The sequence below is a fragment of the Limanda limanda genome, chromosome 11 (assembly GCF_963576545.1).
Source record: "Limanda limanda chromosome 11, fLimLim1.1, whole genome shotgun sequence".
Lineage (NCBI taxonomy): Eukaryota > Metazoa > Chordata > Actinopteri > Pleuronectiformes > Pleuronectidae > Limanda > Limanda limanda.
The window spans coordinates 13,951,172-13,979,036 of record NC_083646.1 but is presented as its reverse complement, the minus strand read 5'-3'; the positions used below and the strand labels follow the sequence as shown (position 1 = coordinate 13,979,036).

The 27,865-nt window shown below is 40.4% G+C and overlaps 4 protein-coding genes across 4 annotated transcripts; all 4 read right to left on the bottom strand.

Moving 5' to 3' along the window:
- Positions 1-25: 25 nt before the first annotated feature.
- Positions 26-3,793, bottom strand: LOC133014035 (serum paraoxonase/arylesterase 2-like). Its single transcript, XM_061081152.1, has 9 exons — positions 3,568-3,793; positions 3,402-3,472; positions 3,263-3,318; positions 2,329-2,491; positions 1,773-1,899; positions 1,411-1,611; positions 1,238-1,319; positions 629-757; positions 26-453 (listed from the first exon to the last, which is right to left on the bottom strand). The coding sequence occupies exons 1-9, from the start codon at positions 3,642-3,644 to the stop codon at positions 292-294; spliced, it is 1,068 nt and encodes a 355-aa protein (XP_060937135.1). The 5' UTR covers positions 3,645-3,793; the 3' UTR covers positions 26-291.
- A 2,058-nt stretch (positions 3,794-5,851) lies between these two features.
- On the bottom strand, positions 5,852-9,565 carry LOC133013828 (serum paraoxonase/arylesterase 2-like). The gene is made up of 9 exons (XM_061080908.1): positions 9,402-9,565; positions 9,236-9,306; positions 9,097-9,152; positions 8,139-8,301; positions 7,590-7,716; positions 7,223-7,426; positions 7,061-7,142; positions 6,452-6,580; positions 5,852-6,270 (listed from the first exon to the last, which is right to left on the bottom strand). Exons 1-9 carry the CDS (start codon positions 9,476-9,478, stop codon positions 6,109-6,111), a joined length of 1,071 nt encoding a protein of 356 aa, XP_060936891.1. The 5' UTR covers positions 9,479-9,565; the 3' UTR covers positions 5,852-6,108.
- Positions 9,566-10,755: 1,190 nt separating this feature from the next.
- Positions 10,756-14,143, bottom strand: LOC133014228 (serum paraoxonase/arylesterase 2-like). Its single transcript, XM_061081416.1, has 9 exons — positions 14,048-14,143; positions 13,882-13,952; positions 13,743-13,798; positions 12,856-13,018; positions 12,308-12,434; positions 11,943-12,143; positions 11,772-11,853; positions 11,169-11,297; positions 10,756-10,987 (listed from the first exon to the last, which is right to left on the bottom strand). The coding sequence occupies exons 1-9, from the start codon at positions 14,122-14,124 to the stop codon at positions 10,826-10,828; spliced, it is 1,068 nt and encodes a 355-aa protein (XP_060937399.1). The 5' UTR covers positions 14,125-14,143; the 3' UTR covers positions 10,756-10,825.
- Positions 14,144-17,978: 3,835 nt separating this feature from the next.
- On the bottom strand, positions 17,979-23,281 carry LOC133014108 (casein kinase II subunit alpha-like). Its single transcript, XM_061081251.1, has 15 exons — positions 23,215-23,281; positions 22,389-22,480; positions 22,023-22,099; positions 21,765-21,893; positions 21,549-21,660; positions 21,342-21,443; positions 21,199-21,249; positions 21,038-21,097; positions 20,821-20,904; positions 20,617-20,727; positions 20,345-20,446; positions 19,506-19,606; positions 19,254-19,402; positions 19,034-19,123; positions 17,979-18,847 (listed from the first exon to the last, which is right to left on the bottom strand). The coding sequence occupies exons 4-15, from the start codon at positions 21,863-21,865 to the stop codon at positions 18,732-18,734; spliced, it is 1,179 nt and encodes a 392-aa protein (XP_060937234.1). The 5' UTR covers positions 21,866-21,893; positions 22,023-22,099; positions 22,389-22,480; positions 23,215-23,281; the 3' UTR covers positions 17,979-18,731.
- Between the last annotated feature and the right edge of the window lie 4,584 nt (positions 23,282-27,865).

The window sequence follows — 27,865 nt, the reverse complement described above, 5'->3', positions numbered from 1 at the left end:
TTTTCTGATAAACAGCGAAGCAGCATTATGAATTTTTTACATATTTTTATTGAAAATATAAGCACTTATTTCCCAGCGATTCTTGTAGTTGGTCAGTTCAGTGTCTGCAACCATTTGCAAAAAATGCTGATGTATCCACGACCATGAAGAAGTCAGGAAAAACGAAATGCATCCATTTTCCTCCCGCAGGAATAAGAAAAAACTGCGTTTTCCACATACGAGGGCTGTGATTTATGTAACTCATCCTTCAAATCACCATTGTCCGCGCCTTGCAAAGAGGTGAGACATTGCCTACTCCAGATCACAGACCAAGGCTTTGTGGAACACAGTGCCAATGAGCAACTTTCCCCCATATGCTGCTGCTACCGACGAACCCATGAGCACACGACCATCGTCTTCATACACCTGAGTCACCACTGGCTGGTCAGAGTGAATCTTCTGGACACGGATGACCTGCACAGAACATAATCACACGAAAGAAAGAATTATAACGAGATGAACACATGCAAAACGATTGGTCATCTGTTAAGAGAATAAAAGTGAAGAAATTAAACACATAAAAACTTATTTTGTTTTGCAATGTTGGTCATCTCACAAGTTGAAAACGGATAAAAGTGAACGGACAAACCTCTGATCCAGGTGGGTCGTTGGGGTCAAACGTTAACAGTTTCCATCCATTAGGGTGACAGCCTAACCACAGGTCGCCTGTCTCTGGGTCGACTTCAACGTTGTCACAGAGAGAACCCAGAGCCACAGACTGGGGACAGGATCAGAAGGAGATATTTACCATAAACCATTAATGACAATTCTACCACGACCGGATTTTGTACTTGAAATTACCGGGATTTATGTGAAAATTTTCTTGAAACGTGGTAAGACCTTCATCTAAGTTACAATTATGAACAACTAGAATAGCAGTAGAGTGCACCAGATATGCCAGCTTTTTTCATCAAGGTGCATAAATAATTCCTTGGGAAATTAATTAAAATGTCAAAATAAAGGCCTCTCTCGCAAAGTTAATGGAAGTGAAAATAATGTCCTGAATTTGCCCTAAAAGTTAACAGCTTCTTCCACAAAGTTTCATTGAAATCTGTCCATTACTTTTGCGTTACCTTGCTTACAAAAAAATAAACAAATCAACAAACAGCAGGACAAGAAGAGCAAACTTCATCAATAATAATACTGATGAAGCCCACTGATTGAAAAAAAAATATTACTTCAAGTCTGAAATATTTACCTTCAGAGAGACCAGTGAATTGTCTTCTTTTCGCTCCAACACATGCACATTGTGCCCAAGCACATCTGCAACATATATATGTCTGTAAATTAAAAAAAAAGAATACAACAATGAAGCAATCCAACATGTGAAGCATGAATTATCATATGTGTGACCCTGAGGATCATTCCTACCCCTGGTCTGGTGAGATGTTGATTCCATTTGCAAAGTAGTAACCTTCAGAGACGACCTTCACATCTGTGGGACTGTAGTACACAACATTAGACCAAGACAGTCCCAGAACAGGCTCCAGACTTTTCAGGATGTCATGGGAGAAAAAGTGGTCATTTGTTGCATAGAAGCTGTCCACGCCCACTGCAACGATGTCGTTCACACTGGAAAGAAAAACAGAATTTGAACATTATTTAAATGACACTGTTTATTTTGTCGAGGACAATATGAAAATATTTTGTATAGCTTCGTTATGACGAGAGATATCAGATGCACTAAAGCTCACACCTCAGTAGGTCAGACAGTAGGTGTCACTGTACTGTACCTGTAGAGCAGTTCGTGCTTTATAGTTTTCACGTGCACAAGGAGGTGGTTGTCCTCAACAAATTGGAAGACCTCGACTTGGCTTTTGTGTTGTGGATGATTGACAACAAACAGGTAAATGGTGTCATCTGATGAGAAACAAGGAAAGCATGGTAAAAAACAACACAAAACACAAACACTTGTGAGATGGATTAGTATTAACATAATGCAAATGTACTGATCGCGTAAGATACAAACACCCCAGGTTTAACAATATCAGCTATTTCAGTTGGGCCCATGGGAGCTATTATAACAAGTTTGTCCACATACTCCACACAGGCACACACAGGCTCATATCCACCAAACACGAAATATAAACTTCCCTTTTACAAATCAGATTATAGCCAGTCACAGAAACTGAAAATTAAATCAATTTCTCTGTAAGATTAATGGAAATAGGTGAAACAGAAATGTCTTTATTTCTGGATCAAGTCGAAAGACCATGACAAAGCCACTAGACCTAGGTTTTACCTGTTGGGACAGAATGGTGAGTAACATTAACCGGGTGTGACTTTTACCTGTAGGATCGGTGTATGCACTGATGCCATGAGGGTTGAATGAGTCCAGGTCAAAGTTTCTTGGCATGCGCAGCTCCACCGGTTTCATCCGAGAGTCTTGTAGGTCGAGGGAGAAGATCCTGCCTGGCCCCTCTGGGGCTGGTAGTCCAGGAAACTTCAGACCCTGGAGATATGGAAAAAACATGAAATTACACAGACGTCAAACTAATGAAAAGAAATTCTGCACAGTAAAACTAGAATCACCACTGATTGGAGACCAAACACCAGATTTATGCTAATAATAATTTATAGAACATCTTTCACATGTGCAAGGCTGCTCAACATTCTTTAAAAAAGTAAGAGGAAATTATTGAAAAAAGTAAAATCATGAAATCCAGAAAAGCATATAGAGGTACACATAACAATAAAACATGCTGAGATGTTATTAGGGAAGGCTGTGCTATTTATAAAGCACAGTTCATACACAGAGGTAGATTCAAGGCGCTGTACAGGGTAATTAAACGCAACACAGAGGCCACATCAGAACATAGAAGAGGTAAACAAGAGCAGAATAAAAGACTAAAAGAGGTACAAGATATAAAAAGAATGTAGAACTGGACCAAGCTAAACCAGGAACAATGAAAGCTACGAGCAATATGCCTCTGAATAAATAGCTGCATGTTTTTACTGCACTTTAAGTCATGAATGCAGGTCAAGTAGACTAAAAGAGCAAAGCACATGAACAAATGGACCTTTATGGAAAGTAAATATAGTTTGATATGGGATCACGAAGGTTTTTAACAAACAAGGATTCAGCAGATCACAAGATTATTGTGAACATGGTTAGTTTTCTTATAAAAAAAATAGTTTGGTCACGTGTTTGGACTTTAATTCCTTCAGTGACTGTTTGTTCAACCTCAGGTCAACTTGGCTGCTCAGCAACTCACACACTCACAGTGCTGATAAAAGCGAGTCCGTCTCCCAGGATCGTGATGTCTTCCGAGCCAGAATCTGAAAGCAGAGCAGTCCAGCTGTTAACTTTGAGTTTACAATTGTTTGTTTGGCTTTTTGTTGTAACTATTCTCTCTACACACCCAGGTGTTTTAACGCCACACAGTTGGGCAGGTGATTCTGCAGCAGCTCTCTGGAGGCGAGGGTCCTTTTCCTGCAGAGGGTTCAACACAAGCTGCATGAACTCAACTTTATCTCCACAGGAAGCAAACTTCGTCACCACAAACTTGTCTTTTCTTTGCACTTTACCTCAGGTTGACGATCCTCTCTCCCAGCAGCGCCGCGATTGCCGCTATTACAAGCGAGGCGCACACGAGCTTTCCCATTTTCAAATTATGAACAACTCAATTTGACAGCGGATCGAAAACACCACAATATACTACAGCGACTGAGGAGGGACACACGCAACTAATGCTGCCTCCACGACAGTCGGACATCTGAGAACCTACGTTTAATTTCGTCTCAAGGTTGCCAGGTTCGTGGGATTCCCGCGAAATTTGACTGCTTTTGAGTCAGTCTGTGAATGCCTATCACCTGCACGTACATCTCAATCCCAACCTGGCAACCCTGCTCACCCAATCCCTCACACCAGACCTGGGGCCTCATTTATAAAAGAGTGAGTAGGATTCATACTAAAAGTGTACGTACGTACAAAATCCGGAAATGGCGTACGCAAAAGGTAATTCCGATTTATAAAACCGTGCGCACGTACAACTGAACGCAATGTTCGCTTTAAAAATCACAGTCCACTTGGAAACGTTCGTACGTGGATCTGCCTCCAAATCCGCCCTCCACACGCCCACTTTCAACCATAAATGGTCAACGCAAAGCACAGCGTGAATATTAAATGATGCTGCTGACCAATGGGTTTCCACCGTGAGTCCTGACGGAGTCACGGCATCAAGCGATGTGAAGAGGAAGTGAAACTTTCTGACACTGACAGCGAGGTGTTTGTTAGTGAGGTGGAGGTGAAGAGCGACTTTATGGGACAGCAGCGATGTCACTAATAAAGAAAATACACAGATACTCTGCTGCTGCTGCTGTGGATAACACACTGTGTGAGATCAGAGATCGCTGAAGCCTCGCTTCCTCCTCGTCCTCCCATTCACATGCACACATCGAGCAGTTCCCCGCTCCGGTGTCACGGCAGTATTTATTTATTTAGAGCATCGGACCGATTCCCTCACATCAGTGGATCCTCACCTCTTCTGGGATATTATTTGGAAAGTTTCCTCATTTCTTATAAGTAATCTCCAGTGCGCTCTGTGCTCTGTGTGCTCTGGGTGCTCTGTGCGCTCTGTGGCTCAGTCCCGTTCACTGCAGCGATCTGATGATACACGCACAGTGTTAGAAGATATTATTAAAACCTATTAATGACTCGGCTCCGTAACTCTGCCGTTAAATCGAATCTGAACCTTATTTGCTTAAAGTTGTTTTATATTTTTTTAATTAAAAGGCTCATGTGGAGCAGATACGTCGAGAGAGAAAAACTGTTGGTTTTAATGTAAATTATGAATTGGATCAATAATCTGCTGCAGTTCACCACCTCACGTCTGTGTCGCCGTTTTCCCGTCTCCCCAAAACGCTCGTACGGGAGGGTCTAAGTTTGCGTAGAAATACGCACATTTTCCCGTCAAGTTTGTTTTTATAAATCCCAACGTTGGCGTGAGAAGTGGCGTACGCACGTTTCAGGCCCGTTTTGTGCGTACGCAACGGTTATAAATGAGGCCCCTGATACTCTGGTCCAACACCCAATTCACAGTACCCTGTGAGGATGCTAATGATGTATGAATGAGAGGAAAAGGCTGTGGTATGCAGTCATGGCATTTGAGGCAGAACAACGTGGCTTGAAAGCAGTAGTTTGCTCTGTGGAGCTTTAGGGTTGGGCCCTTGTGGCTGAAAGGACTCGTGTGGCCAGAGTGTTGGGGGCAGAGATGACAGGTGATCCAGCAATGTTAGGAGGACATTGAGGTGATGCCTAAAAGAGACGGGAGGCGTGTTAATCATTTGGAAGTGTTTGTATTTACATGTCATCACAATCTTGATTCACAGATAAATTTGCAGCCATTCACAATCTATTCCTGCTCCTAAGGGCAGTTCATTCCAGAGAGGATTACTAACCGGCCATCATACTTGAAGAGTTGACTGGTGAGGAGCTTGCAGCCTCCCTCCTAGAGTGCCCCCTCCCTTCCCTGATCTTTATCGATGGGATCTGCAAACACAAGTGGATTTGAGCAACTCCTAAACCACATTCATGTGTTCACAAGAATCAAGCCACTTTCAATAAAATGCAGCAGAGTTTGCTTTGTGTGCTTCGTTCAGTTTAGTCAGTTGATTACAACTAATGTAAGATGTATGACTGATCATAATGAAGCTGATTCATAAAGGAAAAACATATAAGTAGATTCATACAGTTTTGCAGCTTTGCATTCTTAAGGACAGACAAAGTACTGACTTACAGTTCTGTGATGCTCAGTAAAAAGTATCCAGTAAAATTGTTTTCATGATAAACGGCAAAGCAGCATTATGAACTTTTTACATATTTTTATTGAAAATATAAGCACTTATTTCACAGCGGTTCTTGTAGTTGGTCAGTTCAGTGTCTACAACTATTTGCAAAAAAATGCTGAAATGCCCACGACCATGAAGAAGTCAGGAAAACGAAATGCATCCATTTCCCTTCCATGGGAATAAAAAAAAAACGTGATTTCCACATAAGAGGGCTGTGATTTATGTAACTCATCATTCAAATCACCATTGTCCGCGCCTTGCAAAGAGGTGAGTCATTGCCTACTCCAGATCACAGACCAAGGCTTTGTGGAACACAGTGCCAATGAGCAACTTTCCCCCATATGCTGCTGCTACAGACGAACCCATGAGCACACGACCATCGTCTTCATACACCTGAGTCACCACTGGCTGGTCAGAGTGAATCTTCTGGACTCGGATGACCTGCACAAAACATAATCACACGACAGAATGAATTATAACGAGATGAATACATGAAAAACGATTGGTCATCTGTTTAAGTAAAGAGAATAAAAGTGAAGAAATGAAACACATAAAAACATATTTTGTTTTGCAATGTTTGTCATCTAACGTGTTGAAAACTGATAAAAGTGAAAGGACAAACCTCTGATCCAGGTGGGTCGTTGGGGTCAAAAATAAAGAATGTCCATCCATTCGGGTGACAGCCTAACCACAGGTCGCCTGTCTCTGGGTCGACTGCAACGTTGTCACAGAGAGAACCCAGAGCCACAGACTGGGGACAGGATCAGAAGGAGATATTTACCATAAACCATTAATGACAATTCTACCACGACCGGATTTTGTACTTGAAATTACCGGCATTTATGTGTAAATTGTCTCGAAACATGGTAAGACTTTCATCTAAGTTACAATAATGAACAATTAGAATAGTAGTAGAGCGCAACAGATATGCAAGATTTTTTCATCAAGGTGCAAAAATGATTCCTTGGGAAATTAATTAAAATGTCCAAATAAAGGCCTCTCTTGCAAAGTTAATGGAAGTGAAAATGATGTCCTAAATTTGCCCTAAAAGTTAACAGCTTCTTCCACAAAGTTTCATTGAAATCTGTCCATTACTTTTGCGTAACCTTGCTTACAAAAAAATAAACAAATCAACAAACAGCAGGACAAGAAGAGAAAACTTCATTAATAATAATACTGATGAAGCCTACTGATTGATTTAAAAATATTACTTCAAGTCTGAAATGTTTACCTTCAGAGAGACCAGTGAATTGTCTTCTTTTCGCTCCAACACATGCACATTGTGCCCAAACAGATCTGCCACATATATATGTCTGTAAATTAAAAAAAGAATGAAGCATCCAACATTTGAAGCATGAATTATCATATGTGTGACCCTGAGGATCATTCCTACCCCTTGTCTGGTGAGATGTTGATTCCGTTTGCAAAGTAGTAACCTTCAGAAACGACCTTCACATCCGTGGGACTGTAGTACACAACATTAGACCAAGACAGTCCCAGAACAGGCTCCACATAACTTTTCAGGATGTTATGGGAGAAATAGTGGTCATTTGTTGCATAGAAGCTGTCCACGCCCACTGCAACGATGTCGTTCACACTGGAAAAAAAAAATGAATTTGAACATTATTTAAATGACACAATGTTTACTTTGTCGAGTACAATATGAAAATATTTTATTTAGCTTTGTTATGACAACAGATATCAGATGCACTAAAGCTCACACCTCAGTAGGTCAGACAGTAGGTGTCACTGTACTGTACCTGTAGAGCAGTTCGTGCTTTATAGTTTTCACGTGCACAAGGAGGTGGTTGTCCTCAACAAATTGGAAGACCTCGACTTGGCTTTTGTGTTGTGGATGATTGACAACAAACAGGTAAATTGTGTCATCTGATGAGAAACAAGGAAAGCATGGTAAAAAAAACAAGAGAACACTGGAGAGAAAAGCGGCCAATGGATTCTTTGTACACATAAACACTTGTTAGTTTGTTTAATATTAACATAATGCTATTCAGCTATTTCAGTAGGCCCACAGGAGCTATTATAACAGGTTTGTCCACATACTCCAGACAAGCACATACAGGCTCATATCCACCAAACACGTAATATAAACGTCCCCTTTACTAGTCAGATTATAGCCAGTCACAGAAACTGAAAATTAAATCAATTTCTCTGCTAGATTAATGGAAATAAGTGAAACAGAAATGTCTTCATTTCTGGATCAAGTCGAAAGACCATGACAAAGCCACTAGACCTAGGTTTTACCTGTTGGGACAGAATGGTGAGTAACATTAACCGGGTGTGACTTTTACCTGTGGGATCGGTGTATGCACTGATGCCATGAGGGTTGAATGAGTCGAGGTCAAAGTTCCTTGGCATGCGCAGCTCCACCGGTTTCATCCGAGAGTCTTGTAGGTCGAGGGAGAAGATCTTTCCTGGCCCCTCTGGGGCTGGTCTTCCAGGATTCTTCAGACCCTGGAGATATTGGAAATACATGAAATTACACAGACGTCAAATTAATGAAAATAAATTGTGCACAGCAAAACTAGAATCACCACTGATTGGAGACCAAACACCAGATTTATGCTAATAATAATGTATAGAACATCTTACATACGTCCAAGGATGCTCAACATTCTTTACAAAAGTAAAAGGAAATTATTGAAACAAGTTAAATCATGAAATACAGAAAAGCATAAAGAGGTACACATAACAATAAAACATGCTGAGATGTTATTAGGGAAGGCTGTGCTATTTATAAAGTACAGTTCATACACAGAGGTAGATTCAAGGTACTGTACAGGGTCTTTGAACGCAACACAGAGGCCCAATCAGAACATAGAAGAGGTTAACAGCAGAATAAAAGAGACTAAAAGAGGTACAAGATATAAAAAGAAAGTAGAACTGGACCAAGCTAAACAAGGAACAATGAAAGCTACGAGCAATAAGCCTCTGAATAAGTAGCTGCATGTTATTACTGCACATTAAGTCACGAATGCAGGTCAAGTAGACTAAAAGAGCAAAGCACATAAACAATTAGATCTTTTTAGTAAGTGAATATAGTTTGATATGGGATCAAGAAGGTTTTTAACAAATAAGGATTCAGCATATCACACGATTATTGTGAACAGGGGTTCATTTTCTAATAGTTTTTCTCATAAAAAAAAAAAGAAGTTCGGTCACGTGTTTGATCCGCAGGACTTAAATTCCTTCAGTGACTGTTTGTTCAACCTCAGGTCAACTTGGCTGCTCAGCAACTCACACACTCACAGTGCTGATAAAGGCGAGTCCGTCTCCCAGGATCGTGATGTCTTCCGAGCCAGAATCTGAAAGCAGCGCAGTCCAGCTGTTAACTTTGAGTTTACATTTGTTTGTTTGGCTTTTTGTTGTTACTATTCTCTCTACACACCCAGGTTTTTTAACGCCACACAGTTGGGCAGGTGATTCTGCAGCAGCTCTCTGGAGGCGAGTGCCCTTTTCCTGCAGAGGGTTCAACACAAGCTGCATGAACTCAACTTTATCTCCACAGGAAGCAAACTTCGTCAACACACACTTGTCTTTTCTTTGTACTTTACCTCAGGTTGACTATCCTCTCTCCCAGCAGCGCCGCGATGGCCGCTATTACAAGCGAGGCGCACACGAGCTTTCCCATTTTCAAATTATGAACAACTCAAATTGACAGCGGATCGAAAACATCACAATATACTACAGCGACTGAGGAGGGACAACCGCAACTAATGCTGCCTTCACGACAGTCGGACATCTGAGAACCTACGTTTAATTTCGTTTCAAGGTTGCCAGGTCCGTGGAGTTCCCGCGAAATTTGACTGCTTTTGAGTCAGTCTGTGAATGCCTCTCACCTGCACGTACATCTCAATCCCAACCTGGCAACCCTGTTCACCCTATCCTTCACACCAGACCTGTCACTCTGGTCCAACCATTGATATGGTCCAACACCCAATTTACAGTACCCTGGGAGGATGCTAATGATGTATGAATGAGAGGAAAAGGCTGTGGTATGCACTCATGGCATTTGAGGCAGAACAACGTGGCTTGAAAGCAGTAGTTTGCCCTGTGGAGCTTCAGGGTTGGGCCCCTGTGGCTGCGAGGACTTGTGTGGCCCTTGTGTTGGGGGCAGAGATGACAGATGATCCAACAATGTTAGGAGGACATTGAGGTGATGCCTAGAAGAGACGGGAGGCGTGTTATTCATTTGGAAGCGCTTGTATTTACATGTCATCACAATCTTGACTCACAGATAGATTTGCAGCCAATCACAATCTATTCCTGCTCCTAAGGGCAGTTCATTCCAGAGAGGATTACTCACCGGCCATCATACTTGAAGAGTTGACTGATGTGGAGCTTGCAGCCATCCCTCCTTGAGTGCACCCCTTCCCTGATCTTTAACGATGGGATCTGCAAACACAAGTGGATTTGACCAACTCCTAAACCACATTCATGTGTTCACAAGAATCAAGCTACTTTAAATAAAATGCAGCAGAGTTTGCTTTGTGTGCTTCGTTCAGTTTAGTCAGTTGATTACAACTAATGTAAGATGTATGACTGATGACTGATCATAATGAAGCTGATTCATAAAGAAAAAACTAATGTATAGATTCATGCAGTTTTGCAGCTTTGCATTCTTAAGGACAGACAAAGTACTGACTTAAAGTACTATGATGCTCAGTAAAAGAATCCAGTAAAACATTTTTAATGATAAACAGAAAAGCAGCATTATGAACTTTGTAAATATTTTTATTGAAAAAATAAGCACTTATTTCACAGCGGTTCTTGTAGTTGGTCAGTTCAGTGTCTGCAACCATTTGCAAAAAATGCTGAAATGCTCACGACCATAAAGAAGTCAGGAAAACTAAATGCATCCATTTCCCTTCCATGGGAATAAAAAAGAACGTAATTTTCCACATACGAGGGCTGTGATTTATGTAACTCATCATTCAAATCACCATTGTCCGTGCCTTGCAAAGAGGTGAGTCATTGCCTACTCCAGATCACAGACCAGGGCTTTGTGGTACACAGTGCCAATGAGCAACTTTCCCCCATATGCTGCTGCTACAGACGAACCCATGAGCACACGACCATCGTCTTCATACACCTGAGTCACCACTGGCTGGTCAGAGTGAATCTTCTGGACGCGGATGACCTGCACAAAACATAATCACACGACAGAATGAATTATAACGAGATGAATACATGAAAAACGATTGGTCATCTGTTTAAGTAAAGAGAATAAAAGTAAAGAAATCAAACACATAAAAACATTTTTTGTTTTGCAATGTTGGTCATCTCACAAGTTGAAAACTGATAAAAGTGAAAGGACAAACCTCTGATCCAGGTGGGTCGTTGGGGTCAAACGTTAACAGTTTCCATCCATTAGGGTGACAGCCTAACCACAGGTCGCCTGTCTCTGGGTCGACTTCAATGTTGTCACAGAGAGAACCCAGAGCCACAGACTAGTGACAGGATCAGAAGGAGATATTTACCATTAATGACAATACTAACACAACAGGATTTTGTACTTGAAATTACCGGCATTAATGTATAAATTGTCTCGAAACGTGGTAAGACCTTCATCTAAGTTACAATTATGAACAACTAGAAAAGTAGTAGAGCGCACCAGATATGCCAGATTTTTTCATCAAGGTGCATAAATTATTCCTTGGGAAATGAATTAAAATGTCAGAATAAAGGCCTCTCTCGCAAAGTTAATGAAAGTGAAAATAATGTCCTGAATTTGCCCTAAAAGTTAACAGCTTCTTCCACAAGGTTTCATTGAAATCTGTCCATTACTTTTGCGTAACTTTGCTTACAAAAACACAAACACATCAACAAACAGAAGGACAAGAAGAACAAACTTTATGAATAATAATAATGATGAAGCCCACTGATTAAATTAAAAATATTATTTTAAAGTCAGAAATATTTACCTTCAGAGAGACCAGTGAATTGTCTTCTTTTCGCTCCAACACATGCACATTGTGCCCAAACAGATCTGCCACATATATATGTCTGTAAATTAAAAAAAGAATACAACAATGAAGCAATCCAACATGTGAAGCATGAATTATCATATGTGTGACCCTGAGGATCATCCCTACCCCTTGTCTGGTGAGATGTTGATTCCGTTTGCAAAGTAGTAACCTTCAGAAACGACCTTCACATCCGTGGGACTGTAGTACACAACATTAGACCAAGACAGTCCCAGAACAGGCTCCAGACTTTTCAGGATGTCATGGGAGAAAAAGTGGTCATTTGTTGCATAGAAGCTGTCCACGCCCACTGCAACGATGTCGTTCACACTGGAAAGAAAAACAGAATTTAAACATTATTTAAATTACACAATGTTTATTTACATTGAGTGCAATATGAAAATATTTTGTTAAGCTTTGTTATGAAGAGAGAAATCAGATGCACTTAAGCTCATGCCTCAGTAAGTCAGACAGTAGGTGTCACTGTACTGTACCTGTAGAGAAGTTCATGCTTTATAGTTTTCACGTGCACAAGGAGGTGGTTGTCCTCAACAAATTGGAAGACCTCGACTTGGCTTTTTTGTCGTGGATGATTGACAACAAACAGGTAAATGGTGTCATCTGATGAGAAACAAGGAAAGCATGGTAAAAAACAACAACAGAACACTGGAGACAAAACCGGTCCATGCATTCTTTGTACACATAAACACTTGTTAGTTTGTTTATTATTAACATAATGCTATTCAGCTATTTCAGTAGGCCCACAGGAGCTATTATAACAGGTTTGTCCACATACTCTACACAGGCACATACAGGCTCATACACCAAACACGTAATATAAACTTCCTCTTTACAAATCAGATTAAAGCCAGTCACAGAAACTGAAAATTAAATCAATTTCTCTGCTAGATTAATGGAAATAAGTGAAACAGAAATGTCTTAATTTCTGGATCAAGTCGAAAGACCAAGACAAAGCCACTAGACCTAGGTTTTACCTGTTGGGACAGAATGGTGAGTAACATTAACCGGGTGTGACTTTTACCTGTAGGATCGGTGTATGCACTGATGCCATGAGGGTTGAATGAGTCCAGGTCAAAGTTTCTTGGCATGCGCAGCTCCACCGGTTTCATCCGAGAGTCTTGTAGGTCGAGGGAGAAGATCCTGCCTGGCCCCTCTGGGGCTGGTAGTCCAGGATACTTCAGACCCTGGAGATATGGAAAAAACATGAAATTACACAGACGTCAAACTAATGAAAAGAAATTGTGCACAGCAAAACTAGAATCACCACTGATTGGAGACCAACCCCCCCATTTATGCTAATAATAATGTATAGAACATCTTTCATACGTAAAAGGCTGCTCCAACATTCATTACAAAAGAAAGAGGAAACGAATAAAAGAAGTTAAATCATGAAATACAGAAAAGCATATAGAGGTACACACAACAATAAAACATGCTGAGATGTTATTAGGTAAGGCGCTGTTATTTATAAAGCACAGTTCATACACAGAGGTAGATTCAAGGTGCTTTACAGGGTCTTTGAACGCAACACAGAGGCCCAATCAGAACATATATGAGGTAAACAAGAGCAGAATAAAAGAGGTACAAGATATAATAAGAATGTAGAACTGGACCAAGCTTAACCACTTTAAGTCATGAATGCAGGTCAAGTAGACTAAAAGAGCAAAGCACATGAACAAATGGACCTTTATGGAGAGTGAATATAGTTTGATATGGGATCACGAAGGTTTTTAACAAACTAGGATTCAGCATATCACACGATAATTGTGAACATGGTAAGTTTTCTTATAGTTTTTCTCATAAAAAAAAAAGTTAGGTCACGTGTTTGATCCGCAGGACTTTAATTCCTTCAGTGACTGTTTGTTCAACCTCAGGTCAACTTGGCTGCTCAGCACCTCACACACTCACAGTGCTGATAAAGGCGAGTCCGTCTCCCAGGATCGTGATGTCCTCCGAGCCAGAATCTGAAAGCAGCGCAGTCCAGCTGTTAACTTTGAGTTTACATTTGTTTGTTTGGCTTTTTGTTGTTATTATTCTCTCTACACACCCAGGTTTTTTAACGCCACACAGTTGGGCAGGTGATTCTGCAGCAGCTCTCTGGAGGCGAGGGCCCTTTTCCTGCAGAGGGTTCAACACAAGCTGCATGAACTCAACTTTATCTCCACAGGAAGCAAACTTCGTCACCACACACTTGTCTTTTCTTTGTACTTTACCTCAGGTTGACGATCCTCTCTCCCAGCAGCGCCGCGATGGCCACTATTACAAGCGAGGCGCACACGAGCTTTCCCATTTTCAAATTATGAACAACTCAAATTGACTGCGGTCAAGCCAGCCGACACTCGCGTCTCTGTGGTCAAATCAGCCGACACCGAAATTCTATTGCGCGCATATACTGTATGGTAAACGCATCCAAAGCGTTTTTTCAAAATAAACTGTTGACATGCAGCATATACAAAATGCATAATTGAAAAGGAAATGGATTGGATTATATTCACAAGAAGTATATATACCGTCTCATGTGTCATATTTATGAATAGCATTTTGACTGTATCAATTTAGAGAATTTACAAAATAAGTCACACATTTTTAGCTTCAAGAAGCTAATTTCTGGATATTTCAAAGTACTTTAAAAACACTCTGACCAATCATTCCAGAGAAAGACTGATATGCCTGTGTTCAGGACCTCCCTGACTACCTACATACTGAATATCAAACATATTTACTGTATAGATTTGGAGATTTTCAAAGAAAAGTCCAACATATTTACTGTTTAGATTTTTCAAAGTGAAGTCCAACATTTTCACTGTGGAAGTGATCATTTCAGGATACTTCAAAGTACTTTAAAAACACTTTGCTCAATAAGTTCAGAGAGAGACTGATATGCCTGTGTGGGACCTCTCTGACCTACATACTGAATATCAAACATATATATATCTCCAAATCTATACAGTAAAAATGTTTGATCTTCAATACATTGATAGTTTGAGAGATTCTGACCACAGGCTTATCAGTCTCTCTCTGAACTTATTGACTAAGTGTTTTTACAGTACTTTGAAGTATCCTGAAATTACCTACTTGAATCTGAAAATGTGTGATTTTTATTTTGTAAAATCTCATCATTGATATTGTCAAAATTCTATTCATAAAAATGACACAGGTAAGACAATATATACTTCTTTTGAATTTAATATAAAGAATTATTTTTCTTTATGCATTTTGTATCGGTTCCACGTCAACAGTTTATTTTGAAAACCGGACGTAGGCCCCCATGTGTTCTTCCCATAGATTGTATATAGGTTCTTCCATAGGGTTCTTCCTCGAACTTCCAGTACTCCGTTGCCGTCCCCTTTCTGGGCGGTTTGGGTGCGTTTACCATAATTGTCCGTATATGAGTGCAGCAGAACTTCTGTGTTGGCTGGCTTTACCGCAAACCAAATTGACTGTGGATCAAAAACACCAGACTAAACTACAGCGGCTGAGGAGGGACACGAGCAACTAATGTAGCCTCCACCACAGTCGGACATCTGAGAACCTACATTTAATTTCGTCTCAGGGTTGCCAGATTCTGGCTGCTTTTGAGTCAGTCTGTGATAGACTCTCACCTGCACGTACATCTCAATCCCAACCTAGCAACCCTAGTCACCCTATCCCTCAAACCAGACCTGATACTCTGGTCCAACACCCAATTTACAGTACCTGGGGAGGATGCTAATGATGTATGAAAGAGAGGAAAAGGCTGTGGTATGCAGTCATGGCATTTGAGGCAGAACAACGTGGCTTGAAAGCAGTAGTTTGCCCTGTGGAGGCTCACTGCAGGGGTTTCATTGCAACATCAGGTTGCTCAGACAGCTGGGGATCCACGGACCAGCCCTGCACCAGACCATAAAGAAACAAGAGGAAAGGGATATCACCCAGGTCTGAACAACCTGTTGCGGGCCTGTCTTAGAAAAGGGTGTCTTGTGATTAAAAAGCCGAAACACATTATGTGTACCTTAGCGTCATAAGGTGTTAACTTCATTCGTGTAGGAGACCGTTAAACATACAAGCGATATTCACCATCTTGTCCTAAGTTCTAAAATTCATGTGCAATATTACCACTCATGCACAATGTGTGTGACATGAGATATGTTGATGTGAATTATTCCACATCACCTATTCCCATTATCATAACCACTTAGGTTTAGTAAGACTTGATAATGTAACTTTGATTTTATTGTAATCTCTGTTGTTTTCTAGGCACAGGAAGCATTAAGCTACAACACTATTTATTTTTATCCAGGCACTGACAGACAGTCCTATTGAAATTGCAAGGATTATTATTTTTCAGGCAAATTAATTGGCTTTTTGAAGCCTCTAACATGTTCAAATTCTTACCAGAATTTGCAGAAAATTGGAAAGTGGTGAAAATTTTATTTTCATTTATTTTCTTCTATTTATTTATTTTAATATAATTTTATTTTTTTTATTTCCCTCCTGCACAGAAGCGGACTGCGCACATCCTGCGCAGAAGCGATCCTTGCGCAGGATTAATTTAATTTAATTATTTTGTTTTTTAAATTTACATGGTGTAAGATATTGTGCAATTAATAGGTGGTTGAAGTCCTGCCAAATTTAGGGGTTCAGTATCTCGCTAAGGCCACTTCGGCATGCAGATCGGCAACCTTCTTGTCGGAGAACGACCATTCTACCTACTAGGCCAATCATATGTTAACATTAAAGATTGGATTACCTGATCATACACATGAGAAACTAAGCTGAGGAATAAGATGGACAAATTATTGTATGTGTGTCTGTGTCATTCTTTGCTGCTTTTGATACACATTTCAAAGAAAACCATTGTATTTTCTACTTTACTACATATATTTGACAGCCTTACTTCAAAGTTACTCTTATATTTTGGGATTTTTAGATAGTGGATGATTTAACATGCTTTAAAAACCTATTGTCAGAGATAACCCAGTAGTTTCCAGCCTTGGCTTTTGACGCCTTACAAGAATCAGTGTGGGACACATTTAATTTAATATAATTCTAAAAATTCATGCAAAACCTTTTTTTCTCAGATTTTTCGTAGACATAACATGCTATTTTTTCATTTACTGTGCTATATTACATATTGCGATCATGTAATCATGGCTCAAGCAAATCCTTCAGGATTAATATAAATCTTATTTTATCTCATCTCATAGCTGAGTGTGTAGCTCTTCAATTGGGATTCAAGAAACAAAGGACCTTCAATGTCACTGTGCAAGTGCAATGGCAATTTGTGTGGAGCAGTTGCCTGATTGGCAACACAATTGAATTAAGACTTCCAATTAATTTTGACAAAATAAAGACAACAGTAAAAGCTTAGAGTGAGAAAACACAGGGAAAATGAGAGCAAAAAAAAATACTAAGACATTGATATATATGTATATAGGCGGAATTCAAATCGAGACAATAAACAGTGCTAACATACTACAGTGGTACAGCAGAGTGCAGTAATAGTACTGCAAATTTAACAGTGAGAAATAGTACAGTAAAAGTTTTTCTTGATTAATGATACACCACTTTCACTTTAACAGAGCCATGACTAGGAACTTTATGGTGTTTGACTTCTGGTATCCTGTGAATGTAGCATGATTTGAAGGGATTAGGGCAAGTCATATATTCAATTGTCTGCACATGTAATGGATTTAGTTTATTTCTAGATGGATATTTATGAATCAGAAAGCTCTGAATCGTTGGACCATAATTGACTTTGGACATTTTGACCTTCCATTTCACAATAACTAATTTGGAGCCTGAAGGGGTCCTGGTTTACATGTGCAACAATCATTTTGAGCTGCATTTTTTTTCAAACAATCCTGAACTGTGCATATTTAGACATTTCCTGAAAATATATTTATGCTGGATTTCTGCATTTGCATCGACATGTTCTCCCACACACATAAGTACAATTGGTGGAAACAGTCACATTCACCTTGTTCAGACTGGTACAAAATAAAAGTATGAATGAATGTAGACAGAGCTGTGGGATCCTGTTGGTTCTGAACACACCGTAAACCGGAAAAACAATCTTGAGGGATTAGCCTACTGTGCACTTGTTTTAAACCCACTCATTATTACCAGTGCAACATAGTCAATGACATGTAGCGCCTGCAGAAACCTGTTTAAATTGTTTATTTTTGAAGTTGTTTCATTGTAGGTGATGACTCCCTCCCAACATAAAACAAAAAGTTACAAAATTGTCTATGTAATCAAAATCATGTGTAAGAGACTTCATAAAAAACAAACATGAACACATACATACACATACAGAAGTGAAAGTAACATAAAATTGGCAAACTATTGACCCTGTGATATTCAGCATTGGGTGCATGCAACCTGACAGTAACTGTAGAATATCTACAAAAAGTCCAATTAAAGAATGATAGCATCTAACAACTTCAAACACCAACAACTCCTGCACATTACATCGTGTGCAACCAGCGAGCACTGTTAAGCGGGGGGAGGGGGGGGGCACACCAGATTCCTGACGCTTTGTTTTGTGAAGTCGTGTAAAGGTTCACAGTGTAATACAGCAGGATCCCCATCAAACAGTTTCAAGCAAGACTGTATATTTGGAACATACAAAATAAATTTTATTATCCATTCTCTTCATGTCTACATCTTATTAGAATTTCTAGACAATGGCATTGTCAAAGAACACACCCAAATTAATTCTAATAATCCTGACAGGTGCAACAATACATTTCTGTCAAGTCCAGGTGTCAAAATATAACTGAATGTGAAAAGCAATTTAAATTTTCTTCTTTGTTATTTTCCAACATAAAAAGGAGAGCCATGGCCCTGGGCCGCAGTGAGATCTAGGCAGGACATGGCCATGAGCACACATTAAACACAGGTGGGGGAGTGGCTTCAGGGTTGGGCACCTGTGGCCGCGGGGACTTGTGTGGCCAGAGTGTTGGGGGCAGAGATGACAGGTGATCCAGCAATGTTAGCCAGTGGCTGTGAGGAGGACATTGAGGTGATGCCTAGGAGAGACGGGAGGCGTGTTAATCATTTGGAAGTGCTTGTAGTTACATGTCATCACAAGCTTGAATCACAGATAGATTTGCAGCCATTCACAATCTATTTTTATTTGCAAATTACACATGACCAAAACAACTCTTGATTATTCCTGCTCCTAAGGGCAGGTCATTTCAGAGAGGATTACTCACCGGCCATCATACTTGAAGAGCTGACTGGTGTGGAGCTTGCAGCCATCCCTCCTGGAGTGGCCCCCCTTCCCTGATCTTTAACGATGGGATCTGCGAACACAAGTAGATTTGAGCAACTCATAAAACAAATTCATGTGTTGACAAGAATCGAGCCACTTTAAATAAAGTGCACAAAAAACATAGGAGGAGCAGACAGGGCGATAACACACAGCAAACTTACAGAAGTAGGGATGATCCATGGCCTCTCTGGCCGTGAGACGGGCTTGGTGGTCGTAGCGCAGCAGTTTGTCCAGGAAGTCTAAAGCCTCTGTGCTGACCAGGTGCTGGTTCTCGCTGTGCACAAACCTCTCCCACCTTTTGCGGGAGTGTCTGGAGAAGAAACCAGTTATATTGTGAGGTATTGATGAGCCAAAATTTTGATCAAAATATACAGCGATATCGAAATTGAGGTCATACAGCCGACGGGTTTTACCTTCCCAGAATGTCATTGAACCGTGGATCCAGTTCAATGTTGTACTTGTCGATGTAGTCGTACAGGTCCTCTGTGCCGAGCACTTTTGCGATCCGCACCAGCTGAAATTCAGAAAGCAGATTTTTTTTTACAGATACATAGACATTTGCTGAATCATGAGAGGGATATTTATGGGTATGTATTTGAATGAAGTGTATATGTTATGGCAATAAAGTGGTGGTTATTATGGGGGAAAATGTAAAATCTGAATCTAGATTTGGCTTCATGAATTATCTGTGAAATGTGCCTACAGTTTGAGAATGCACATTCCTCTATTATAAAATCTAACAGAACCAGTGATCTTCCCTCTGTAAGTGTTACCTCTATGATAAATGGTTTATACTAATATGCAAAATAAATAGATATACAGGATTTCTTTTTTACTTTCATTCTCTGTAGCAAAATTCTTCATTTACAGGCAAAACCGATTTATGTTCCGTATTTAATTTGTATATACATATAACACTATTTCTTATATAAAGACCACTTGAACACTTGTGTCACGCAGTCCTAGTGGTGGCAGGGAATATGGGAGAGAATTTGATAACTTCTTGTCCACTAGCACAAACACACATTTGTCTTTATACACTTTGTTCTTCTTTCAGAGCATCAAAGAACTGAAAAGATAACGTCTACCCTTGCTAAAAAAATGTTTGAAGTGAGATTGAGAAAAACCTTGTAAAAAATATCTGTGATTTCAGTGTGTAGAACTTACAAATTTGTACTATTAGGCCTAAACACTGCACTACTCGGGCCACAAGGTCTGTAACCAGACTCACAAAAGAGTGAGTTCTTCATACCTGATCGTAGTTGTCATGGCCGTGAAAGAAAGGCTCCTTCCTGAAGATCATGCTGGCGAGCATGCAACCCAAACTCCACATGTCCAAGCTGTAGTCATACATCTACAAAACATTTAAAAGGGGGAAATGCTTAAGGTTGCCACATGAACATTAAGAAAATAAAGTTTGAAAAAATGTCTTTCTGCTTGAATAATAGAAATCCTAACTTGCATTTTGGCCAACTGAGGCAAACTGGCATGATTTGACATGCAGAATAAAAATACGAGGCTCACCTGGTAATCTACCAGCAGTTCAGGTCCTTTAAAATACCTGGAAGCCACTCTCACGTTGTATTCTTGGTTTGGGTGGTAGAATTCTGCCAGACCCCAATCGATTAGACGGAGCTGGAAGTAACATTTTTTTTATATAATTTAGATCATATTGATATCAAAGGGGAAAGTTAACATTATGAAAATGCTTGACGCATTAGACAATACCTTTCTGTGTTCGTGATCAATCATTACATTATGTGGCTTGACATCTCTGTGCATTATCCCCATACTGTGGCAGTAATCCAGGGCCTAAATGGTAATAGAGGAAAAATAATGTGTTAGGAGTATTTTCTGATGTGAAGAATCTGGCAAATATTAAAAGAACCAATGAAGGCCATAACATAAAACGTACAGTAAATATTCAGTATCAAAAGCTGTTTACCTTTAGGATTTCGTACATGTAGAACCGTATGTCGAAGTCAGATAGGGTTTGGTACAATTGCTGTAAAAAAAATGTAATATAGTTATCAGAATTTATATATTTGTAAAAATATTTATATATTTTTGTATTCACAGATTGCAAAATGGAACACTGATCTTTACCTTGAAGTCTGTGTTGTTCACATGTTCAAAGACCAGAGCAGGGGTTCGTGACTAAAAAGGAGGGAGAAAAACATCTGTTTGTGCATATATGTTTTAAAATATTAGTCCAGAATTGTCACGGTGCCACAAGGACAACAAATTACCACGGGATCTTTAACGATATCTAACAGTGAGATGATATTTGGGCCACCCCGCAGATTTTCCAGGATCTTTATTTCCCTCTTGATTTTCTTTTTCTTGACCGGCTGTGAACAGGGACAGTTTGGTGAGGTACATATAATCTCCAATAAAGTGACAAACTATTCATTGTTTTACAGTTAGAACAGCTGGTTGAGTGATTATCTCCATACCTTCAGTATTTTGACGACCACTTTTTCATTGTTTGTGATGTTTATGGCTTCAAACACTTCACTATATTTGCCTCTCCCTAGTTTTCTGACAAGCTGATAGTCGTCTTGGTTTCTTAAAAAAAAAGAAGAATATAACACTCAGTTAATCTTAAGAATATTTCCCCAACAAAGCAAAATAAAACAAATACAGCAAACAGTCTGATTAATTTGTCTTACCCCCATTCAACAACATGGGACTCATAGTCCCAGTATTCCCGAGGTCTCTGTGTGTTTACATCAGGGTAAACTCGAGAGCGGCTTGGAACAGGGCCAGACATATTCTACACCAGATCTTCTCTAAATCTCCTAAACGAATAAAACAAACAAATTCATTATAAATACAACTGAACAAACGAGGTAACCATTTACTGGGCATCCTTACAGCTACTGTAAATGATGCGGTGCGATTATGAATAATTGTATAGAACACTATACCTGGGAGGATCCCTCCAGGATTTTGGTGATAAATGAATTGGAACAGGGGTGGTTGAGATGCCTTTATGATAGGAAAGCTACAGGGGCACAGAGATATTTAAAAAACACAGTTAGATCTTGACACAGCTGTCTAACACCATATGCGTAAAACTGAGCAATGAATATAACAAGTTGATCTGAATATGAGCTGTTCAAAAGAAAATACAAACGTGGGTCACTTGCTACACCAATGCCAATACAGTCACTTACAAAGTAAAACAGCTGCATGTGTGTTGAACGAGCACAGGGACAAACAGACGAGAAAACACAATGAAATGAGTGTTGTGCTGCTGTGTCTGAATATGGTGGCGTGTGAAATGGAGAAACCTGAATGTTAAATGGGGGCATCCAACCAGTCTAATCAGGAGGTACAGGGTTCAATACAGTCATCACTGGGGGCTACACCAAGGCTGGATGTCCTGTTGGAAACAAAGTAGGTTGATTAAAATCAATGCTGTCAATTAGGCAAACATGAGCAAACTATGTGAGCCATGATCGTACGCCAGCCCAACACAGCTCGTACGGCTGCGGTACATTGCTGTGTTTGTGAGGCGGCAAATCGACAAATCGGTTCTCCGGTAGAGACGTACTCGTTCAGTTTGGCCCGATTTTCCCGCTTATCGGTTTCATTAAAAAGCAGAGAGTACGCAGAAGCCCTCGGTGGCCCCGGGCCTGTTCAAGTGCAGTGGAGCTAGCAGCTGGCTAGCAGGCTAACCGGGCAGCTGGCTAGCTAGCTCGCTGGCTAGGTAGCATTAGCTCGTCAACAGCAGAGGGAAAAGCCGGTCGGAAAGTCAAAACTAGCTCCCGGCCACAGCGAGGGCCCGGGACGGAAAGAAATCAGACTGCCGCTTAGAAGAAGAGTCGAGTCGTCATACTGGCGGTGAAAAGAGACGCGGAGCCGAGCAACAAGCCTCGAGAATTATATTTCACAAAGCTACAAAGTGCTAAGCTAACAGGCTAGAAGAGTGAATAGCCTGCTGGCTGGCGAGGCGACTGGCTGACAACGCCTTGAAAAAACATCCTACAAACACCGTGGTCGAGCGGCGGAGCGGCACCGCGACGTGTGGGGTTCGATCCCGGCTCCCCCCGACACATGAGACACGGACCCGGGGCTTCGAACCGGCGACGATTTGCCGTAAAATAACACGATTACCTCTCGGCGGCGGCTGGGACGTCAATATGGCGATGCTCGGGATCAAGAGCTTAGTGCGAACAGCCTCTCCCGCAGGGGGCGCTCTGCTTTTTCCTTTTCCTTTGAGGGGGGGAGACGCTGGCTCCTCTGCCACCAACAGGTCTGTTCGAGACAGGAACTTCAGCATGCAGCCACATAGCACATGTTACCCCCCCACACACACACACATCTGTTCAGTGACTTCTCTTTCAATGAACCACCAATTGTAACTTTATGTGTATAGCCCACATTCACAAATCACTAGTTGTTTCATGGGGATTAACAAGGTGCAACATGATCTCTTCTAAACCTTCAGCGAGAGTGACAAAACCCCTTTTAACAGGGGGGGGCAAACACACACCTCAAGAGCCACATGTGAGGGATCCCTAAAAGGGCAGAAGTTGCTGTAGAGCACATTAACAACACAACAATGTTCACAACATTCATGAGAAAAAGGAGTGTCTTATATAAATTGAGAGGTGAATCAATGATTGCAGTATCTGTGCAAAAGAAATGTTTGTCAGATGATTTATGTAGCACCTTTAAAAACAGAGCGCACGAAAACAAAATAAGCGCATACTCAGAGATAACAATCATCAGGATGCAACGTGACGAGAAAGCCACACAACAATGTCGAGGTGGTCAAAAACAAATAGGTGTTCAATTAATTAAATATGAGACTATTTCAGAAAACGTGATCACAAAGAAGCAGTAAAAGGACAATAGGCTTCAATAAATAAATCAAATAAGGTGATAAGAAAACAAAAAGAAGACGATAAAAGGACGACCTCACATCGAAGCAGGTCTATAAAAAATGGGGATAAATAAGTGATTTAAAAGAAGTCACTGTGAGCTGTTTCTCCTCAGGTAGGTCGTTCCAAAGCCGAGGGGCCGTGATGAAGAAAGCACGGTCACCTTTAGACTTTGAAACAACCAGCAGGGCTGAGGCTGCAAACAGGCACATTACCGGTCAGTATTTCTATGATGCAGAGCTTAGGACCAGACCCCGGCATGCTTCGAAAGAGATCAGTAAAATCTTAAAATCAATTCTAAAACGGACAGGGAGCCAATGGAGAGAAGCAAGGGTCAGGGAGATGTGATATCGTCTGTTTAAACCAGTCAGAATAATGGTAGTAGGAAATTTGAATATCTAAGCAATCCAGTTATAAATATAATCCTAGATCAGCTGCCACCACCATCCCGATCATGATCAAACCACAGGCAGACCACCACAGGCCCAGCAGAAGATCTACACACCTTTTAATATTTATAGTAGTTGTCCGGCTCATATTAACGGGCAGCAGTTAGAATTCATTTTGTGAATCTGCTCATAACATTCGTCAAAAACCACAGTTCACTCTACACACGAGCCTGCATTTCAAATTGTTGTACTCTTCATTTCAGGATATTTCTACCACACTGGAGTCATTTCTCTACACTGATGCTCAGCTGGGCCTGTGTGTTTTAAAAAAAAAAAGCTCTTTGTTCGGACAATATATTGAGCTAACACGGGCGAAATGGACAATGGTGAAACAGTGACAGAAAACAATGCCTGGCCTGTAGCATCTTTTAAAACGCTACCTCAGTCGTGCACAAAGCCCCGGGGCATTTTTCCTGAAGTAACCAATCACCTATAATCAGCACAAAATACACAGACACACTAATTCTTCTTTTGTGGTGCATTTGAAAGTTGAGAACATTTTGTTTCTCAAAAAATGAATAGGCCTTTGTAAACTCATCAGGAGCTAATTGTTGCTTCTCTGCTTGCGAGTCGCACTCTGTTAAACAAAGACAAATCCCAGTTTCAAACATTCATGTCAGAATCTATAATTAACCAGGACGAGAATTATTAAAGGGTAAAAAGCAGGATATAGTGACAGTATTTAAAGGCTGAGCAACGCTGCTGTTACCAAACAGCCTGATACATCTGGAGAATGCAGTCGACAATGAAGCTGTAAGTATTGATATATAAACATGCATTTTTCACTAAAACTAAAACTTGAAGTTATCGTGATTCCATTCGTTTCAGCTTCATGCCTTGCCTCCTTCTTCTGCCATTTGCAACTATGGTGCTAACATCTCCAATCCAAGGTAAAGAAAAAATGATCTAATGCGGTTTTGAGCTGACTTAGTAGTACGAGTATATTTATTAAGTAGCACAGCGGCAGCCAAATTTCCCCTAGTATTTTTGTTCTAGCTCAGAGAGTAAATGGGTCAAGCTTCCTGAATGGTTAGATTATTTATGTCCTTTAAAAAAATGCTATTAAATGTTTTCAATCGTTGATGTAAGAAGTCAGATTGTGTGAAGTTTACGTTGTTACTATGAACCGTCATCTCATCAGTATTTCATTAATTTCTCATCAGATGCACTCGACACAAGGACCGCACCTGCAATGACAGGTCTGTGATTCAAAATGGAGTTATTTCATATACTGTTTTAAAACAAGGAAGGACTTGATATCAGATAGTGACAACACATTTCACCAGATCCTCAAAAATACTTTAGGTTCCTCTATAACAGAAATGTTTGATTCAAATCCCAGGTTACAAAAGGGAACAGAAGCCTTACATTGGCATTTACTTGTGTAACTTGATATTCAAGGTGTAATTTCTTGTGGTTGTATCTAATCGTGACATTTAAAACTACAGAAACAATTCTCTCCACATATTTTCTCCTGTCTGCAGCACAGAGGAACCCTCCAAGCAGACCTCTGCCTACAGACTCCAGAGGTACATGCTCAAGTTTCTCCAGAACTGCAGTAGTGTGTTATCGATGCATTTATTAATAACCAGAGCTTCACGTAGGTGCGGCCATACAAGTTGCTAATACACAGGCCACACGTTAAGATATAAAACCATCGTGGATGCATGTCTTTGTCATTGGTATGACTTCATTTTCATTCACAGATATGTCAAATTCACAATCCTTAGAGATTTTTGACCCAATCGGATTTACAGGTGTGTGATTTTTGTTTCACGTATAAATGTCAAAAAAGTATCAAACTTTACACTATTGCACCAAAGATTATCCTTTATATTACAGGAGTATCTGGTAACAATGGAGCCGGAAGCACAGGTGCAGTATCTTAAATCTGAGCTTCGGTTTGTAGCGATGATCACGTCTGGTACAGCGCAGACGACATATTGATGCAGCTGCTGTAGAAATAAATTTCTCTCTGCCCACATGCAGTCGTAGGCCTCCAGAGCAATGAGATCATGATCCCCCAAGCTGTGATCAATAAAAACACACCATCACCAAGGAAAACAGGGGCAGACCAAGACAGGATGGACCTGGTGGATGTGAGCAGAAGTTTGGGTCCGGACTACGCAGGCAGAGAGAGGACTGATCTGCACAGCCAGGAGGCAGCAACAGTGGATACTCAGGATGGAAATATTTTGGGAAAACAAGTTAGACGCTTGAGTGGAGGCAAAGTGAGCGACGGTGCTCATCTCCAAAGAAAGGCAGAAGGAGTTAATGGGTCGGATGTTACATTGACCCCAGGCCACAGCAGAGTAATGCAAGACCACGGCAGTTTGGAGCAGAACAATGGCAGAGTGGCTTCAGTGGGAAACAGTACATATACAGACTATGATGGTAAGACCAGATACTACATCCCACACAAAATACATATCAGATAAGAGCAATCAAACACTGAACAATTGATCTCAATATTTCCATAGAAACCAGGGAATATATCAGCTCTGAAACGTACCCATTAGGTAAGAACAGGTTTTATTTCTCAATACTGTAAATGCATTGTTTGATTGATGAGACAAATGGTGTCTGATCTCCTGAAAGATTTCACCGACTCTCTTTCTCTTGCATGATTTAACAGCTGCAGAACAAATACCCGGTCGCATGTCTGTTCCAGCCAAGATCCAAGCGTCCCCCTGATCACGTGAAGGTCAGTATTTTTCTATGTTTGAATCATGTTTGCTGCTCATATTTCCATCCATCCAAGCCAACTTACACAACTGGTTATTCTTACAGGTTTGTGATGCACATTTAAACTCCTCATATTTCCACCTCATCTAATTACAAGTTGGAATAATATCCCAGATCTGGCTTTCTGAGTCAACAGTTGTGTGTGTTGTTTTGTGTAACAATTGTTTTTCCTGTCTTTCTTTCAGATTCTGTCCCTTCCCCATCATGAGTCAAGGGCGGCCATCTGTTGACTCATGGAGGCCAGTTAGGATTCTTCCACATACAGTCGCTCCTGGGACTTTTTGATCCAAAATTAGGATTTCATATGAATTTTTTGTGTTTTGTTAACGTGTCTGGAAATATAAGAAAAAAAGAGGTTTTGACAATTTTGTGTGGGCCTCATGAAAACTTGTTATTCAGCCGAGGCTTGAATTTGTTTTCCTTTTATCTCTGTATCCTCCATTAGTCTTTGTATGTGTTCTGCAGTGTGGAAATGTGTAACTAACCCTCTGAAATATAAAAACGATAGGAAAGAAAATAATGCTTTTTTCTCTTAGGATGTTTAATAGATAGTTTCTTAAATATAAATACATATTTCAACACAGCTCAAGATTTACAAAAAAACAAGAATGTAATACAGCGAACATCACATAAAACACAACACAATAACCAGCGATTAAAATATGAATACTTTACTTTTTCCTTTAA

Bases quoted from the DNA above. Each gene is read 5' to 3' on its own strand.
- LOC133013828 (XM_061080908.1), bottom strand. From the start codon at position 9,478: ATGGGAAAGCTCGTGTGCGCCTCGCTTGTAATAGCGGCCATCGCGGCG. The intron at 9,153-9,235 runs GTGTGTAGAGAG...CGCTGCTTTCAG, and splicing joins TGTGGCGTTAAAAAACCTGG to ATTCTGGCTCGGAAGACATC. The intron at 7,427-7,589 runs GTACAGTACAGT...TTTTTTTTCCAG, and splicing joins AAGCACGAACTGCTCTACAG to TGTGAACGACATCGTTGCAG.
- LOC133014035 (XM_061081152.1), bottom strand. From the start codon at position 3,644: ATGGGAAAGCTCGTGTGCGCCTCGCTTGTAATAGCGGCAATCGCGGCG. The intron at 3,319-3,401 runs GTGTGTAGAGAG...CTCTGCTTTCAG, and splicing joins TGTGGCGTTAAAACACCTGG to ATTCTGGCTCGGAAGACATC. The intron at 1,612-1,772 runs GTACAGTACAGT...TTTTCTTTCCAG, and splicing joins AAGCACGAACTGCTCTACAG to TGTGAACGACATCGTTGCAG.
- LOC133014108 (XM_061081251.1), bottom strand. From the start codon at position 21,865: ATGTCTGGCCCTGTTCCAAGCCGCTCTCGAGTTTACCCTGATGTAAAC. The intron at 21,444-21,548 runs GTATGGAGATAA...CCCTGTTCACAG, and splicing joins TGGTCGTCAAAATACTGAAG to CCGGTCAAGAAAAAGAAAAT. The intron at 21,250-21,341 runs GTAATTTGTTGT...CCTCCTTTTTAG, and splicing joins ATATCGTTAAAGATCCCGTG to TCACGAACCCCTGCTCTGGT.
- LOC133014228 (XM_061081416.1), bottom strand. From the start codon at position 14,124: ATGGGAAAGCTCGTGTGCGCCTCGCTTGTAATAGTGGCCATCGCGGCG. The intron at 13,019-13,742 runs GTGAGTGTGTGA...CCATATCTCCAG, and splicing joins GACTCGCCTTTATCAGCACT to GGTCTGAAGTATCCTGGACT. The intron at 11,854-11,942 runs GTAGGGATGATC...TTTAATTTACAG, and splicing joins AACATCTCACCAGACAAGGG to ACATATATATGTGGCAGATC.